This window comes from Drosophila pseudoobscura, chromosome 3 (assembly GCF_009870125.1).
Source record: "Drosophila pseudoobscura strain MV-25-SWS-2005 chromosome 3, UCI_Dpse_MV25, whole genome shotgun sequence".
Lineage (NCBI taxonomy): Eukaryota > Metazoa > Arthropoda > Insecta > Diptera > Drosophilidae > Drosophila > Drosophila pseudoobscura.
In genome coordinates, this window is record NC_046680.1 from 17,449,937 (window position 1) to 17,468,642 (window position 18,706).

The window sequence follows — 18,706 nt, forward strand, 5'->3', positions numbered from 1 at the left end:
GCATTAGTTGGATAAAATTAAGTGAGCAGCGCTGAGGGTTCTATTTAATTTGTTATATTCCACGGAAGATAAAAAACGAGTAATATGTAAAATATAACTTCAATTCGTCAGTATATTTACGGTATATTTTCAAAATGAGACGGTATATTTTGGTCCGCGGTCAAAACTGATGCCCATCTCTAATGCAAATGCTAAACAAAAAAAGTGTCAATAAAAAATCAACAGAAATCGCGTGATAGCGACATCATGAGAGTAAGTTATAGCCGATGCATTGAGAGAATTAATTACATTTGCTAAATCAATCACATTCTGAGCTCGCAATTACAAACAAAAGAAAAAAGGAGCCGCAGAAGCGTATGAAAGAAAAACGTGAGCGCTGCTGGGTGGTGAGAGCGTGCGAGAGAGCGCGACCATGAAGGAGAAAATAATATCGTGGCAAAAGCAAGCGGCGGTGAAAAATTCGAATCAAAACCAAAACCAACGCCGCCCAACGCAAAACGCAAACGGTTGTGCACGCGTCGTTGTTGTCGTACAGAAAAGAGAGTCCAATAATTTGATTCATGCGGGCGCCAAATTAATACGGCAAAGTAACTAACATACAAGCGAAATTCTTAAAACGCAGTTCAAAAGCGCTTCTTAGGAGTGTGTGAGTTTGTGTAAGTAACGTGCACTAAAACATACTACGTGTGTGCGCTAGTGTTTGTCAGTAATTGTGCAGTTTGTGAAAGTTTTTTTGCGAAAGTTTTGTGATCACTTTAAAGCGCATTTGATAAAAGCGGCCACCGATTCACTCACTAAATATATACATATATAGAGAAGCGTTTTCAAGAATCCAACGCCAACGCAACATTTTATGCGGCATTACGTTTATGCGTGAGCGGGAGCGCCATCGCCTGTGTGTGTGTTCGTGTTCTTATTGGCAAACGTCAATTTATATAATCGTCGATCGCTGATTTATATTTTATCTCCATTGCATGTGCGAACGCTCTCCCACCAAAACAAACCGACAGCTTTCCCTCTGTCCAGAGCTGAGAACAAAATCATAGGTAAGTTTCCGAGTTTTATTCTGACGTAGGTGGCTTTCCTCCAGTGAGGCTCAGCTGACAAGTCTCTCTTCCTCCATACCTCTCTTAGATTATTTCACCTCTGCGCCGGCTGTGACTTCTCTTTTTATAGTTTTTCCGAATGTCACGCCACCTTATCAATGACGTGTGCACTTTGTCTAATGAGACTCTTTAAGGAATCGACTATATTTGTCACTCTGACGCTGACCCAATTTATCCTGCACATATACTTATTTACATATATTTGTACCAGTGCAACTGCACTTTGCCTTATGCAATTGGTTGCCAATGGCAGCGGAGTGTTTAGGTATTGTTTTCTTGATTTGTGTATTGATTTGTTTGTGCAATGAAAAAACAGTTTTGGTTTGATGCGGCGACTTGGTTCCACTCCCCTTGCTTTCACAACCTGTTAATTGGACGCCCCTCCCGCAGGTAATCGACATTTCAATAAGAATTAGACGGCAATGCTCATTTCATTCTTGGGACCTACGCACATGCATATACCGCGCTCTCTTTGTAAACCCTCTCTCTCTTTGGATATTGCTCTTTTAGTGGATTTCCCCTACTTTTTTCCACGTGTAAAGTTCTTGTAATTTATTTTGCGCAGACGCTCTCCCTATCGTTGTTTCTCTCCCTCCCAGTGTCCCTCTCTCTGTCCCACTGTCTCGCCTTGATATACCAACTGAAAATCATGCGAGTTTTGCTTTGATGGGTGGCAGGAGAATGCCGTGGCACAAGGCAGGGGCGCTTCCAGTTCGGGGTCATCTGTGGCTGGCTCTATGTATGTGTGTGTTTCTGTGCGTGTGTGTGCTGGTGTGACGTCTGTCATCTGTTTGTGATTCCTTGGGACCAGCTGAGCGGCTGGATGGGTGTCGTGGCCGTGGGCTGTGGGCCTGCGTGGGTGTGTTGCATTCGGAACGGAATTGGGGGGGTTGGGGGGTCGGTAGGTTGGCCCGTCTTGTTTCTAGGGCGCGGCTTCGCAATGGCCGGAAGCAGGTCGTACTGTAAGCAGTTTAGAATCGGAATATCGCTCATATCGCTGCCGTTAGTCCAGAGAAACGGCACGTCGCGCGTCGTGTTGCAGGTGGAATGCATTTTAAAAGTTCAGCCGGAATAGATAAACGCGAGAGATAACGGGATTGCAAGCGGTAAGTGCTATAAGTTGCAAATGTGAGATGGCGCGATTCCAGGTGGAAGTCGGAATTGTGTGTCAAAGAAGCTTCCTTGCAGATAGATGTTTAGATCCTATGACGGCTAAAGAATTTAGTAGTAATATGATCACAAAGGAGAAATAACTAACGCTATTGATTTACTGTTGTCATTCTCAGATAAGAGGGAACTACTGTGATAGCCTCATAGTATTATAAGAAATATATTTATGCACATATCTTCAGTCTCAGGCATTTCCGCTGCTATTAGTCATCAATTTCAAAGATAAAGATATTGTTGTAATTTATGTTTATTTAATAAGTTTAATTAAAACTAACTTTTCGAAGAAAATCTAATAATGTTCTAGCACCTGCATCAGCCCCCCTTCCTCGCCGTTTCCCCGTCGAATTAATTTGCCGGTCTCAGTTTTCATTCATGGCCAAGACACCCATCCAACTCAGGGCATTTCTCCAACCCGTGAGGTGGTTTCATGTAAACAATATGCTCTTTGACCTTTCCTCATTTCCCCTGGCCACACATACACCAACAAATACCGTTTCTCTCCGCTCTTCCACAGTACAGTTGACGCACACGCATGCACCGGCTCTCTGTCTCTCTTTGACTCTCGCCCTCTCTGAGTCACTTGGTTGCTCTCTTCGTCGCATATTCTTTTACTTTGTTTTAAGCTTACAGGGTGGGTAGGTAGGGCAGAGGCAGCGGCAGCGGCTGCGGCAGAGGCAGCAACAGCGGCAGCATTTCCCCTGAAAGTCGTACGATTTTCAGCTGGTATAACGAAATGCCATCGAATGAAAGAAAAACGTGCCAGCAGAGCCCGCCACACCACCACCCTGCTACCCACCCCCTTTCGCCTTGCCTCGTGACTCTTGTTGGAGGCTTTTCCGTTTGCCCGTTGCAGTTGCAGTTGAGGCTTTTCTCTTTTTCCTCTCTCGCTGGCGCGCGCCGGGCGCTGTATCGAAAATAGTCACGCGATGTCTGGGGCGTCAGAAGGCAGACCAGACCCTCCGACCCTGCAACACCCTCCGGCTGGATTTCATATCGTAATGACATTTTGTAATCGGCCTGTTGCCCAACCCCCTTTGGGCTGTTTGCCAGTGCTTCCACAGTTGCGCCGTTACTTGTTTTGTGCAACAGCATATCACAGCGCCAGCTGCCGCTTTTACTCTCTATTAATCTGTCCCTCTTTGTGGCTTTGGCAGAGGGAATTTTTATTTGTATCACAGCGTTGAGAAAAAACACGTAGTAAAAAAATAAATAAAAAGCGCAGTCTCTGGAAGTGCATTAAATGCTTCGGCGTGCGAAACTTGACTAGCTTTTGTCGCGGACTTGTTAATTCCATTCGTAAATGTTACCCCCTGCATTCCTGTGACTTCGTTTGTGTGTCCTCAGCTCGGTGCATACAATTTTGGATGAGCAGCGTATTATTTGCACTTGAATTTACTTGAACAGCTCTGACTGAATCGAACAGCGCTTATATTTGTGATTTCGATTTCAGTTTCTATAAAATTGTGTTGGTTCCTGTTTCCATTTCTAGTTGTCACGCCATTCAATTCTTAACTTGTTGTCATTAAAAAAATTCTATTTTCGGCATGTGGCAGGCTTAGAAAACATGGCATTTTTCACCGTTGGAATGGACCGCACACAGTCCGACGAGATAAGCGAGTGGCTGCAGTGGCTCATGCGTGGGGCGATTCGACGTCGGGAGATAATTTGGGGGAACAGCTCTTCAGAGCACATTGTTCAGACCCCTGCTCGTCTACGCCTGTGCATCGTACGAGCATTGTTTGTGTTTGTTTTAGTCATGACTTTGGTAGATTTTCTAACCGGTTTTTGCAGTACCGCTTCGATTAAACCGGGCTCTGGCCTGGCTTTGGCTGCCTCTAACGATCATTGCCAAAGCTGATTCGATTCCATTTTATACGAGTGCATACATATTTGTGTTTGTGCTTCTTCTGGAAAATTTCTCTGGAACACGTGCTTCGCTTCGGTGTGTGATGGGTGATAGTCACTCTAAAGATAAGTACTGCGTCGCGACGCAAGCGCTTGTCTAGGTCATTAATTTTATGCTGCTACGTTGTTGCCTTACTTTTACACACACACACACACCGCAACCTGCATACTTGTACGCGCACGTACATACGAACAGAAAAACATTCAGCCAGCGGCAAAGAAATGAGCGAGTGCAAAAGAGAGCGGAATTACTTGCAAGGTGTATTAATATCAGATGAGGCATGCTCATGAGCGAAAGGAGAGGAATATTCAAATTCCCCACCTCTCCAAATATCCCATTCTTTCGCTCTGCCTCTGTCCTCTGCATTTGGCGATAATCAAATTTATTTTAAATTTGCCCCCCAACAGATAGACCCACACACACCCACTCACAGAGAGAGAGACAACCACTCTCTCTCTCTCTCTCCCCCACATAAATGGACAGACTCTCTCTGGGAGGTTTGATCTTTCTCGCTTGTTTGTTTTGCATGTTTGTTGCTCTTGCTCTTTTCTTCTCATTTCCATTGAATGAAATATTCAACGCGCCGTGCAAAAGCTCGCAAGTTCTCGTCGCCGTTGTTTTCTTTATTTCAATCTCGTTTGAGTAATTCTCATTGTATTTTATGTGTGTGCTGTTGCTGTTGCTGCAAGTGGAAAAAAGTATTTTTATTTTGGACTTTGGCACAGTCATACGATCATTTCGTTACCCCATCATTTGCCAGAGAGAACTTTGCCAAAAGAGAACACACCGAAGAGAGAGAGAGAGTGAGAGAAAAAGAAACACTGATGCAGCGGCGAAATGCGCTTGCTCGACACGTGCATACACAGTAATCCAAATGTTGCATATCAATTTAATTTTTGCACATAATGCAAATTATAGACCGAGAGGAGACGAAATCAGAGCAGAGCGGCGTCGGCTTGTTGGGCTGTGTTCAAGGCTGCCAGCTGATGAATAATTTCCCGTTACAACTGCTTCGAAGGCACCTTGGCCAAAGTTCAAGTAACTGTAAACGAGGAAAGACGAAAGAGAGAGAGAGAGAGAGACAGCGAGACGAGCACTGTTCCCCCATATGCAATTCTAAATATTTACGCAAGTGATTTTTTTATTGACTCGTAAAAAAGTTTTCACAGTTTCAACAGCTGTTCGGATGAAGGTTCCCTGCTCCAAGTAGTAGTCCCAGGAACAACCGATTCATCATTGAGAGAGTGAGAGGGAGAGCTTTAAATACCGTATTCCTCCCCTCCCTATTACTACTTATAGTCCCTGCGCAAATAGATTTGCGGAATTTACTTCAAAAGTATCAGGTAGAACAGAATGAAATGCAATCAAAGTAAGTAGACACGTTAGCGTCTACTTGGTGCAACATGACGTGGTCTTGCTGTGTTCATAATTGTTTCAGCATTTGGCATGAGTAACACAACGCCTGACCGTACAATTAACTCGTATATAGAAACGACGATAAACACTCGCATTTTGACATGGTTTCTGCGATTTCGTAATGTCCGACACAAAACTTGAATTTTGAACCGTAGCAGCAGAAGCGATCTTGGACTTTGAAAGCTCGCGTTGTATATTTCGTTTTGCCTTTTTTTATTTTCCTGCAGTTAAGTTCTTCGGAAATTGGGCGGAAAACAAACTTGTTCGAGTATTAAGCACTGCGGTCAGCAAATATGATGCAAATGTATGCAAACGCCACCGCCACCGCCACCGAACAGAAGCGTAGAAAAAACTGCATTTTCAAGTTCGAGGATTTGTTGTATTTATCTTTTTGTGGGCTTTCCACATCAACTCAAGCACAACGCTTTCCGCCTGAATGATTTCAGAAAACTGCAATTTGTTGTGCAATGTATGCAAAAAGTGCAGCTAAAAGCTGTAATTAATAAGTTTCACCCTCACATTAAACACTGCTTCGTACGAGCAATGGACAAGCAGTTCGATGGGAACTCGAATACGAGTATAACGGCATAAAGTGGCTCGTTCGGAAACCGACAAATAAACGCTGTTATTTCTGTAATCGGTATTTCAAGTTCAAGTACATAACCAATTATGATAAGAATGGATCCCATTCGCTTGGTTTTTTTTTTGTTCGACTATTATCTTTCACTAGAAATTATTCTGTTCTTTTTTATAATGAATAATAATAATGTTCATCGGGTCTTGAAATAAAATAGCCCTACCTAAATGCTCCACCTTGAATTCTTAATTTATTCTTTCAAATTATGTCTTAATTATAACTTGGTTGTTGTGTTAAGCGTTCGTTGCTTGACCTGTGGCCGGACTCCGGACTTAAGGTCTCACTTTGTGACATTACGCACACGCCGCGTGTGTGGTTACTTAACCCTGAATGGCCGTGATTCGGATCTGATTGAATCAGTCAGCGCTCTGCCCTGTCCATTTTATCACTTATCCAGCATCATAGTGCGGATTACAGTAATCATCGCTTAATGTGCACAATTTCCCCATTGTCTTAATCCGCAGTAATCCGTACACATGTACGAGTACCCAGACCTCTCTCATCGGTTTAACCTTTGTTCTCAACACGCGATTCGGCTTCGTGTCGGCTTCCAACCTGCGCTTTCTCCCTCTCTCTCTCTCTCTCTCTCTCGATCTCTGGTTTTGTTGCAACTTTGACCAGGGGCGCCATTCGCGATCCACGATCTACGATCTATAGACACACGGACGTACGTTGATTGGTGCACGGTGGGAACGCGCTCAAAGTTTAGTCTCCGGCCACAGACACAGGCGGGATTAATTAATGTCAAACAGAATAGTTTTGCATTTTCATTCGATTTTCATGCATTGCCAATCGACAAAAGCTTGAGAGCCTCGTCAACTCTGCACTGTGGTGTTTACCCTTTACCCCAAGATAACGAATCTTTCCTTTCTTCTTTCACTGGCAAATATTTAAATGCCAAATACTGCTGGTTTATATTTAACTTTATGCTTTTTGGCAGTTATCTCTTTCTTGGCAAACAAAACACGTATTGGGACCGCGTTTCGCTTCGAGTTTGGCTTAAACGTGAAGGGGAGAGGTGGGTGGGTTCAACGGACTCCACACGATGCGTAAACATTGCCGTCGTCATTTGTTACCCCCCAGTTGAAATAAACTGAACTGAAATTTTATATTTATGCACTGGATCACTTTTCTGTCCCCTGTTCCCTTATCAAATGGTGGCATAACCAGCGATCATTGTTCTTTTTTAGGGGGGTTTTGGGGCGGATTATTAATTTCGTTTATCAGGAACGGCAGATTCTAAAGAACCTGTTCGCTATATCAAACTCCAGAACAGAACGGATGAACGGACTTTGGTCTGTGCTTCGGTCTTGGCCAGAAAAACATCGAAAAAACTTTCGTTTATTTTGTTGGTTAATTAATTGGCAAAGCGCTTTTCTGTGATTCGATCGAAGGTGCCCCGACCTATGTCAATGTTTTCTCTACCACTAGGGAGAGCAACAGAAAGAGAGTCGACCAGAGAGGGAGAAAGAGAGAGAGAGAGAGAGAGAGAGAGAGAGAGAGAGAGAGAGAGAGAGAGAGAGAGAGAGAGAGAGAGAGAGAGAGAGAGAGTGTGTTTGTGTCTGAGAGAATTCGATTATGCAATCTCTTACCTCTTTTAAAATTGTCTGTCTAAATTTAATTTTTGCTCTAGATATACCATGTGCCTATCTATTCATACATATACTTTCTATAATTTGTTTCTTTATTTTCTTATCATCAGCCTTCGAGGGTTTCTTTTTTTGTTTTTTGTTTTGGCAACTATCCAAAAATGAAAACAAGTCAAAACGTAATATAAACTTGTTTTTGTTTCCTTTGGAGCTGCTTGCTTTCGATTTCTGATTTGATTAGAATATTTATGATGGTTGAAACTAATTGAAAGACTACTTGGGATGGATATGATTTTGCAACTATTTATAGAAGTTTATGCTTAAGCATAAACAAAGGAAATATATATTTATACTTAAAAATTTTTATTATATATTAAAAAATGTGGTACTTGAAAGAACAACATGTTCGCTGATTCAAGGAAATACATATGTACATATATGTATACCTATTTTGTACTTCCTTTTTTTTTTGTTTTTTTTGTAATGTATAACATAAATATTAGATACCCATATTTCAACGTAAGTTAAAGCTTTTTATGTATTATTTTGGTTAATATCTGCAGAATCCCCTGTGTTCGCCCCTCCTGTTTGTCCATGGTTGAGGTTGATTTTAAGTTTTTTTTTTTTTTTTGCTTATTTTCTGTATTCCATAATCTGTTCTGTTGATTCATTGTCATTAAATTCATAAATGCATATTCCTGTGCTCTTTCCGCTTACAGGGAAATACCTCATCAACAACAACAAAAAACAACAGCAACAACAACAACAACCGTCACATCACGCGAAGGAAACGTGACGTCATTTCTCTGTTGTTCCATCCATTCGTCGTGTGCCGTTATACACAGAAGACAGGCTTTGCCATCAACATAAAAGCAACAACCAGAGAGAGAGAGCGAAAAAGTCACCCTTTGTGTGTGTGTGTGTGAGTGTGTGTGGTGTAACTTTGTGTGTTCGCACTCTTCGCCCAATAACCCCGCCCACCTGCAGTTCTGGGCAGCCCCACCACTAATCCCGAAGATCGGACAAACAGAAAAACCAAGAGAAAGCACACGACGAGATGTTCATCGAAGATGATGCGCAGTAAGTAGTACCAATGCCCGATACCGTTTACCTGTTTACCTTCATGCTTGCCTTTCTCGTTCTCCATAAGAATACGGCTATCTGTAGTACATCTAATTGTTAGTTACCCTAGCACTAGTGGGGAATGCTCTTGGTGGTGGTGTATGCTTGGTGTTGGGTGGGTGTATCCGTTCCTTTATGGGAAATTTCTACAGCGAATAAACCTCATTCGACGAGGAGGGCTATAAAACGGTCAAATAAGTCAAGATTAGGATCCACATCATAAATTATTTGTAAGAATAAAAACCTTTGCGTATAAAAATGTCATCTTGGATTTAGTTTGGAATCTGGAAGACCTGCATTTGATATTTCCTAGAGACTATATATACTTTGTAATATCGAAACTGCTTTCTTTTGTGGAGTGCAAGCATTTTGGTTACAACATCTATTCGAATAATTCTAATTTTCGCATTCACATTTATCATTTGAAGCAATTAGCCGTGACTATCACTTAAATCAGCCATTCCATGACACCAATCAAGCTCCAAATAAGAATAATGACACTCGGTGACCCCTGGGAGTGCACCGTGTTTGAGAAATTGACGTCATCCCCGCGTTGCGCAAGCCGCCAAGTTCAAGGACACGGCTCTCCCAATCGACGATTTCAGCTTATCAGGCCACTCGCCTACGATCGCGTTATCAATTGTTCAACGGTATTTTGCATTATTGCCATGGATCCGCTGCTTATATAGCTATAGTATATGAGTAGGAACAATCTAGCCGAGTGTTGCCACGCAGGGGCTGGTTTATCGTTTGGTTTACTTAATCAAAATTATTTAAACTTTTTGATTAATAAAGTTAGTTCATTGTGCCTATCAATGAATGACAATACAACAAATCCAGGAATTGAATATCGTTAAGAAAATACGAAAAGCGTTACCTTTAACTAAAATATTCGACTTATAGAGACTTTAAATTACATAATAATAGATTGTTTTAATAATAATACATATAGTATTTATTTATTTTAAATCATATACTACTTACAAGTTACATAGGCCTAAAAATCATATATTGATGACTGAAGCTTCCATTTTTGTTGTTGTTATTTTCAACAAAAAGAGATTCCAGTTTATAGTGATCATCACTTGCAGAGTCGCTCTTTTAAAAATATTCACCTTGAGGTGATGTGATGTAGAAACCTCATTGTCGAGCTCAGTAGTACTTTTAGCTACGTCTAGTAATCAGATGTTCGAGTTAGGGAAGTTAACTGTACTTGGTGCCTGGCGAAATCTCGAAATACCCGGAAAATATCTGGTTTACTTGGAGCAGAGGATTACAGAGTACACAAATTTGACGCGTCACGCACACGACATGTATTTCGTTTTTGGATTCTCGTTTGCTCTGTTCGCCTAAGCCTCTGGCTGGGGTGTCAGTTGTCGAAATAGAAGCCCTTGGTAGCAAATACGTGGCCAGAATCTCTGGTCTTGCCAACGAAGGTCAGATATAGGTATGGAGATAGCAGGAGACCAGTCCCCGTCGTGGGGGAAAGAAACTCATCCGGAAATTGCATTAATTTGTAGGCAAATTTTCGCTGTTTTTGGTGGCAGATAAGTCCAAAATTAATCAAATTGATAAGTGTATTTCAAATTTAAACTATCACTGAGTGATAGCTGAAAGTTGGTTCATATAATTAATAATATCGATAAAAACCAATAAGTTAATCAATTCTTCCCGGGAGTTTTCTTGTACACGGAATATAGCGGGCTGTAAAGATCACAGTTTCAATCACGCGCGGCGTATACTAGGCGTATAAAAGGGGTTTTTGAGTGAAACGCACTTGATTCTTGAGATATATCCATAAGGCCGTTGGCAACCATACCATTGTGGTTGGGGGGAGCTCGACGCGCCAATGGCGGATAAGAAACCGTGCCGTGGATAACCGGGAGTCCGTAGACGCAACCGGTAGACCTGCAGCACGTGGAGGCACCACATGCCGCCACCCCGTTACAAGAAGAGCGCCCCTTGGGGCGAGACGGTCTTCGGGGCCTTTTGGTTTCGCAATCTCCGGCTGATAAAAAGCCGAACCCCTCAATCCCCAATCCCAGCGCTCTCCAAATGTTATCGCCTTTCCGAAAAGCGTTTTCTGAGCACGCCGTCGAGCTGAGAGAGAGCGAGAGAGAGAGAGAGAGAGAGAGAGAGAGAGAGTGGGGAGCGATCACGTAAGCGAGCGAGTGAGCGGCATGAGAGTGCGGACGAGCGAACGAGCAAAAGCGAACCCCTTTTCCGATTTTCCAACTTTCGGACTCAAGATTTGCCAACTGTGGTAGCAGGTGATATCAGTTTGTTTTCGGCTGGCGACGGCGGTGCTACAGCGAGTGAGTGGGTGGGCACTGGAGAAGGGACGGGAAGGCAAGGGTTGTGTTGGGTTCTCCTTCTAAAGTTCTTGGCTCTAGAATACAATTTGCATACCAATTACGATTGAGCTGTATCTGATTTGTGTGTGTTTTCAATTACTCTTCCAGAATGGACAGCTTCTGGGTGCAGAGCGCAATTGGGGCGATCAAGGCGATCGCGTTCGTGTACGACATCATAACCCTGCCGGTCTACTTGGTCCTGCAGAAGCCATGGCAGCGACGACAGGACTCGCGCCGAGTCAAGGTGAGTACGACACACGACCATGCCATGTCACTCCACTCCATTCCCTTCCCAGAAAGCGTATTTAATCAGCCAATCAGCGCTGTAACTAACTAGTATCTCTAGAATCGCTTTGGAATACGTTCGACTTTGCCCCTGGCCGCCGCTCCAAAGTACACCAGACAGACACTAAGAGCGCCCTGGCTTAGTTCTGATCGGACCATGTACTTGTCTACATAGTTTTTCTGAAAAAACTGCACGCTTGCTATCAGTTTTGAATTCCATTTTACTTCACGTCACGTCACGCAATCCCTTGTGCACCTTGAGGCACTAACTATCTCTCTAAAGCCTCTGTCTCTGCCTCTAAATCTAAATCTATTTCTATTTCTATTTCTGGTATCTCTCTCTCTCTCTCTATCTGTCTCTCCATTTCCTCGTAATCTACTATCTACCTATGTATTGGACTGGCGCGATGACTTTTGATTTATTGACCCGGCACGGCTATACATTATCTCTTGTTCGTTGTTGTAGTTTTGCTTTTATCAAAGATTCATTCGATTTTTTATGCGACAATTAAGCGTTGAGGTTTGTTTCCTTCTTTGGTTGCGAACATCAAAATCATGGCAGTTTCTGTTAATTGCACCTGTTGTTGCGCCATATGCGATTGCAGGCGGTGTCCTCCTCCGCCTCCTCCTCCTGATAAGGCCTACAATGCAGATTAAAAAACCTTCGAATTTGATAAGCGAGAGAGAACACAGCAGGTAGGAAAGTGGAGAGTATGCATTAGAGAATTAATTGTAGACACTATCTAAATATAAAACATAAATTATCAACGGCGTAAGAGCCTAAGACATGTTTCTGATGGACTACTTCCTAGGGTATTCCCATATGGTTTCCCTAACTACTGCTGAAGAGCACTTTTGGCTGTCTTAGAGCCGGCCCGATAAGGTTTATGTGCGCTAAGGGGCCATAATAGTCTGTGCCGTAAATAGGGTGTACAAAAAGCTGAAAGGTAATATACAGTTCCCGAATGGGTACACAACGAACGAGTAAATCTATACGGACAGCCCGCTAGGCTGCTTGTTCTCAACGCATTTACACATACCATGCATATATTGTATCACTCCTTGTATCCTTCCTTCCCTCCTACAGGCCAAGCCCATTAACCAGAAACAGAAAATGTTGGTCGATGAGTCCAAGTACGCGCCGGATGACATTGAGGTTTAATTTTTGCCAATTTCGATTTTATAATTATCTATGAATTCTAATATTTGTTGTGGAACAAAACACACGCACACACACACATACACTGGCACACACACACACACACAAACATCAGACACACACACATACACAAAAAGAAAGCACAATAAATGTTCCCAGGAATTGGTGTTTCATGCAAAGAGTTGGTCCCCCTCCCACACCTTTTGGGCGGCTCTTTGGTGTTGGTCCCAGAAACATGTTTTCCCCGTGTTATGGCCCCATTCCAAATAACCCACAACCCCCTTCAAGCTCACATGTCTGTACTCTCCCTCCGCTGATCGCCCACACCCTGCCCCCAGTCGATCCTTGACACGACATTCCAGTAATCAATACACTGCTTGCCCCTCCTCTTTCAGGCCAAGATCATCAAGAAAGATGAAAGCGAGCTGACATACCGGACCACGGACCCGCCACGCGATGTGCACGTGAAGATGCTGCAGGAGAACATCGATACGCTGGAGAAGGTCTTCAACTATGTGGCCAAGACGCACTCGAACAAGCGCTGTCTGGGCACGCGCCAGATCCTCAGCGAGGAGGACGAGGTGCAGCCGAACGGACGTGTCTTCAAGAAATACAACATGGGCGACTACAAGTGGAGGACCTTCACCGAGGCGGAGCGGCAGGCGGCCAACTTTGGCCGCGGCCTGCGAGAGCTGGGCCAGAAGCCGCGTGAGAACATTGTCATCTTCGCCGAGACCCGGGCCGAGTGGATGGTGGCCGCCCATGGCTGCTTCAAGCAAGCCATGCCCATTGTCACCGTCTACGCCACCCTGGGAGACGATGGCGTGGCCCACTGTGAGTATATGACCCATTTATTTATACCATTTTCGAGTAATAATGTGAGAAAATTAATTGCTTGCCAGGCATCAGCGAAACGGAAGTCACCACGGTCATCACCTCGCACGACTTGCTGCCCAAGTTCAAGACCCTGCTGGCCCAGTGCCCCAATGTGGACACCATCATCTACATGGAGGACCAGCTGCACAAAACGGAAACCACTGGCTTCAAGGAGGGCGTCAAGGTCTTGCCGTTCAACCAGGTGGTCAAAATAGGACAGGACAGCAAATTCGGTGCGTTTCTAGAGAAGGATGAGAGTTGAAATCTATATGGGACAGCTGGTTATCACAATTCAGGACACACCCTTGCTCAGTTCTCGTCTTCAAGATGATGCGGCACTGCCTTAAGCTTTGGCACCGATGTCGATGTTGAGGCGTTAGCCTCTTCATCATCCAGTGTCTGAGTGGTCCTTACGAGATGGTCCATGCTGGGTGTAGTCAGCTCACTGTAAAAGCACCAGCTATGCCAAAGAGAGAGAGAGAGGGGAAAATATTGAACCATTAGCTAATTGGATAGTGTCCCTTTTCGTGTCGGTTGCCACCTGTTCTCGGACAGGTTAATGGACTCGAACATCAGCTGAGTTGGGAGATCTCTCAACTCGGAGACGAGAGCCGCTGGCAGAGCTGGTATCGCATCCAATGGCCCCGGTGCTGGCTCTGACGATGTCCCAGTGTTGGTGACATAGCTGCGATATGCCCGATAGGCCAACAGTCCACAGTACGCGCCAAAGAGCGAGACGAATACGTAGCAGGTCTTGGGTTTTGCTGCTGTGGCCTTCATTAGAGCATTGCACTGCTCCACACATGTCAGCGGGGTCAATATGATGAACTCCTCCAAAGTTTTGTCCATATTTCGAAATACTGAAACTCAAACACGTACAATTTTGAGATAATTTGTATGTTTTATCAGATCTGGTATAGGTGACAGCACAGGGCAGGCATTCTACTATATTCCACTGGAGACTTTCGACATTCCACTTTCACTAATTGAGTTTTGATTTTTGTTTGTGCCCACAGAGAGCGTGCCACCCAAGGGCGATGATATTGCCATTATTATGTATACATCCGGATCCACTGGCACACCCAAGGGTGTCCTGCTGTCGCACAAGAACTGCATTGCCACGATGAAGGGCTTCGTCGATATGGTGCCCATCTATCCGGATGATGTGCTGATTGGCTTCCTGCCGCTGGCTCACGTCTTCGAACTGGTGGCGGAGAGTCTCTGCCTGATGACTGGCGTTTCCATTGGCTACTCGACGCCGCTGACCCTCATCGATACGAGCAGCAAGATCAGGCGGGGCTGCAAGGGCGACGCCAGCGTCCTGAAGCCCACGTGCATGACGTCGGTGCCACTGATACTCGATCGCATCTCCAAGGGCATCAACGACAAGGTCAACTCCGGATCAGCCTTCAGGAAAGCCCTCTTCAAATTCCTCTACCAGTACAAAGTCAAGTGGATACAGCGAGGCTACAAGACGCCCCTCATTGACAAGTAAGAAGGCGGCATCGGAGATTCGATTAAGGATCAGCTAACGAATAATTCGTCCTTTGTGCAGATTGGTCTTCAAGAAGGTGGCTAAACTGATGGGCGGCAAGGTGCGCATCATTATGTCGGGCGGAGCGCCGCTATCGGCGGACACACACGAACAGATCAAGACCTGCCTGTGCGTCGACTTGATTCAGGGCTATGGATTGACAGAGACCACATCGGGAGCCACAGTGATGCACGGTAAGTGGAAGGAAAGTTGTGACGCTTTAAGCTCGAAGACTCTACTACTCTTCCCCGTTCCCCGCGTAGAGAGAGACATGACCTATGGACGCACTGGTGGACCATTGACCGTCTGCGACATTCGTCTGGTCAATTGGGAGGAGGGAAACTATCGCGTCACCAACAAGCCATATCCGCAGGGCGAGGTGCTCATTGGTGGCGACTGTGTCTCCCAGGGTTACTACAAGCTGCCCAGCAAGACCAACGAGGATTTCTTCGAGGAGGATGGCAAACGCTGGTTCAAAACCGGCGACATTGGCGAGGTGCAAACCGATGGCGTACTTAAGATAATTGGCAAGTCTCGCGTCTGTCTTCAATGTTTTTTAGCAGTCACCTAATAATCTTTCTCTCTCTCGCTCTCTTTGCGCAGATCGCAAGAAGGATCTGGTTAAGCTGCAGGCCGGCGAATACGTTTCTCTTGGCAAGGTCGAATCGGAGCTAAAGACATGCGGCATCGTGGAGAACATCTGCGTTTATGGCGATCCCACAAAGCAGTTCACCGTGGCGCTGGTCGTGCCAAATCAGAAACATCTGGAGGATCTGGCCGAGCGTCACGGCCTGCAGAACAAAACCTATGAGGAGCTGTGCTCGTCGCCAGTCATGGAGAAGGCCATACTCAAGGAGATTGCCGATCATTCACGGAAATGTAAGTCGCCACACGTCATCTGTGTATAAGATGGGTTTAAGATGAGACAGTACTAAATGTGTTGTTGGTTTTACTTGTAGGCAAATTGCAAAAGTTCGAGGTGCCCGCCGCCATTACGCTGTGCAAGGAGGTCTGGTCACCGGACATGGGCCTGGTGACGGCTGCCTTTAAGCTCAAGCGCAAGGACATTCAGGATAGATATCAACATGATATTAACCGCATGTATGCCTCATGAAAGTCAATGTACTAAACACCAACCAGCCGCAACAGCAACAGCAACGACAACAACAACCAGCATTACGATAACTTGAGTTGAGGAGCAACGAGTTGCGACGAGACCCAGTGTGTACTGCCTGGCAGCCCAGTACCACTCCCACGCAGAGAGACACCAGCGACATAACGATAGGCACGCATAACCAAATCCGAAAACCAAATTAGCTTAAGGACCAAAAGAGCTAAGAGCCAAACCAGACACGCGACACGAGACAAGCGCATGTATAGAGAGTTCTCGTTTATATGTATATCGATTGTGTTTCCTTTGATTTGCCAGAGTTCTTTTGTTGCGAATTATACTTGTTCTTAGCCCATAATAAATTGAGTTCTTGGAAGCCGATGAGGGGTTTGGTTTGGCAGCAATGCTTTGTGTCTGTCGGTGCTCAGAATGGAATGCAATGCTGTTGAACAGATTGACAATGATAAAGATATGCAATTTATGATGACCGAATGCCTATGATAATGATAATGATTATATTGATGAATGATATGAATGAGAATGAGAATATTGTGTAATGTACAGTTTTCGGTTTTTAGTACACTCTGTGGCAAAAACAATTTGCATAAACAATACTTATTTTTATAGAAAAACATTAAAGTAAGCTTAAGTGGTTGCCTATTAATTATGTACATACAATATATAAACACACACACCCACACACACACGCATACAAGTTTATATATAACTTATATATATAGTGTACTTCTTTATTATAAGTTCGATGTATGGAAATCCTGAAGTTATGAAATGTAGCAAAGCAAAAACCTAAGCGACTTGATTATGAAATATAAAATATAAAATGCAAACAAAAAACGATATAAAATAATTAAGCACATTTTCTTTGGCGCAACAAAAAAAAAAAATGAAACAAAAGCAAAAGCAAAAGTGGAACCCTCCATAAACTATTTTTAGCACACACAAATGGCAAAAAAGGTTACAAAACGGCAAATGTAATATATATTTTAGCTCAATTTAGTTCAATGAAAAGGAAACGGGCCACAAATGTATTTTATGGAATCCAGTTTGTCAAACGCAAAAGCAAAAACTCAAAATTCAAATGCAACTATTGAAAGACTTAGTACTAAAAATAAATAACAAAAGCAAAACTTAGATGAAGAATACACCCCAACAGGGCAAAAAAAAAAAGCCTAAACTATAAAGTAAAAAAACAAAAAAAAACCCCCATTTATTTAAACGTGCAAGAAGTTTTTGGAATACATTTTAGTCATACTTTTTAGTTAAACTATGTATGAATGTATATACGACCTAGGGAACGTATAGCAATTTTTTGTGGGAAACCGCGTTTCTTACAAAATAAATTAATTTTATTCGAACGATTTGTTTGCAATTTTTACGAAGTGCGTGAGTGGTGGATTTTTTTTCATAATTAACATTGATTTTCGTGTTAAATATGGAATGATACGATGCTAATAAGACACATTTTAATTATATCTGGATGAGTGGCAAGCAAAACAAAATATTTAAGAATCTTTTCTACACATAAGTATCATTGCATTATAATACTTTTTTGATTGATCGTATCAAATACTGAGATAATTCAATAAATACAAGAAATTTTTAGTTTTACCTAAACAGCAAACATTTAATTATGCAGAGGGAGTGGGAAAAACAACACCGAATGGATGATGGGATGGTCAGAGCTTTTTCTACAGACCTCTTCGTCCGAAGTGTAGAAGCTTTCGGCTAGATCAATTGGCGCAGAAAGCTTTCAATGCTGCCCTCGCTTAAGACAGAGCTGGTAGGTACGTAGCTCAACAGTCAGGATGGCCGAGTGGTCTAAGGCGCTGCGTTCAGGTCGCAGTCTACTTCTGTAGGCGTGGGTTCGAATCCCACTTCTGACAAGCCAGTATCTTTTTTTTTATATATTTTTCTTTTTTAACCCATTTTACACCAAAAGCCAACGGTTGGCTTGCCTCACAGAAAGGCAAATAGTCGCCTGCTGTCGTTAATTTGGACTGTGCAAAGAGCTGCGGAGATGCGCTCATCCGCATTAATCTGTCTGAGCCGCTGACTTATTCACTCGCACTTGTTTGCCAATGTAAATGACACAATTAGCACGGCTCGCTGCGCTGCCTTTCACTAGCTGCAGTGTTTACTGTAGTCGTAGTTTCACTGTGCTCTGTTTATTTGCTCCCCCGCGACTTTGTGCATGTTTAAGGCATGAAAAAAGAAGAGGGAATTGTTAATGTTCGTTCTGCTGGTCGAAAGTTCAGCGCTTGAGTGGAAGAGAGGAGCCATAGTCCGAGTCTGGCCATTTATAATAGTGGAGAGTGCGTTGCACCTTTAGGTGCACCTTCGGGCCCCGCAGGCTCAGACACTCTGAAGTGGCCGCCAGAAACAGCTCCTGCCCCTGCTGCCAGCGACATTCACTAATGCAA

General features: G+C 43.8%; 2 protein-coding genes and 1 non-coding gene across 8 annotated transcripts; 2 read left to right on the plus strand and 1 right to left on the minus strand.

Annotated features, from left to right (window-relative positions):
• Positions 1-109: 109 nt before the first annotated feature.
• On the plus strand, positions 110-17,468 carry Acsl (Acyl-CoA synthetase long-chain). Of its 6 annotated transcripts, none has more exons than XM_015184921.2 (12): positions 110-252; positions 1,011-1,046; positions 8,544-8,904; positions 11,409-11,544; positions 12,673-12,741; positions 13,140-13,578; positions 13,647-13,853; positions 14,637-15,111; positions 15,176-15,348; positions 15,418-15,681; positions 15,758-16,033; positions 16,114-17,468. In XM_015184921.2, exons 3-12 carry the CDS (start codon positions 8,882-8,884, stop codon positions 16,266-16,268), a joined length of 2,217 nt encoding a protein of 738 aa, XP_015040407.1. In that variant the 5' UTR covers positions 110-252; positions 1,011-1,046; positions 8,544-8,881; the 3' UTR covers positions 16,269-17,468. The 6 variants fall into 6 exon arrangements, with proteins under 6 accessions (XP_015040407.1, XP_004444381.2, XP_033233422.1 ...); XM_015184920.2 differs by lacking the exon at positions 110-252 and adding an exon at positions 290-656; XM_004444324.3 differs by lacking the exon at positions 8,544-8,904.
• Positions 13,578-14,557, minus strand: LOC4805057 (uncharacterized). The gene is made up of 3 exons (XM_001361484.5): positions 14,162-14,557; positions 13,924-14,080; positions 13,578-13,861 (listed from the first exon to the last, which is right to left on the minus strand). The coding sequence occupies exons 1-2, from the start codon at positions 14,467-14,469 to the stop codon at positions 13,930-13,932; spliced, it is 459 nt and encodes a 152-aa protein (XP_001361521.4). The 5' UTR covers positions 14,470-14,557; the 3' UTR covers positions 13,578-13,861; positions 13,924-13,929.
• A 617-nt stretch (positions 17,469-18,085) lies between the features above and the next one.
• On the plus strand, positions 18,086-18,169 carry TRNAL-CAG (transfer RNA leucine (anticodon CAG)). The gene has a single exon. It is a non-coding gene; the product is annotated as a tRNA-Leu (tRNA).
• Positions 18,170-18,706: the final 537 nt, after the last annotated feature.

Excerpts from the sequence above, each read along its gene's own strand:
- Acsl (XM_015184921.2), top strand. The coding sequence starts at position 8,882 with ATGTTCATCGAAGATGATGCGCA. Across the intron at positions 15,682-15,757 it reads TGGCGTACTTAAGATAATTG|ATCGCAAGAAGGATCTGGTT; the intron begins GCAAGTCTCGCG and ends CTCTTTGCGCAG. Across the intron at positions 16,034-16,113 it reads TGCCGATCATTCACGGAAAT|GCAAATTGCAAAAGTTCGAG; the intron begins GTAAGTCGCCAC and ends TTTTACTTGTAG.
- LOC4805057 (XM_001361484.5), bottom strand. The coding sequence starts at position 14,469 with ATGGACAAAACTTTGGAGGAGTTCATCATATTGACCCCGCTGACATGT. Across the intron at positions 14,081-14,161 it reads ATTAACCTGTCCGAGAACAG|CTGGTGCTTTTACAGTGAGC; the intron begins GTGGCAACCGAC and ends TCTTTGGCATAG.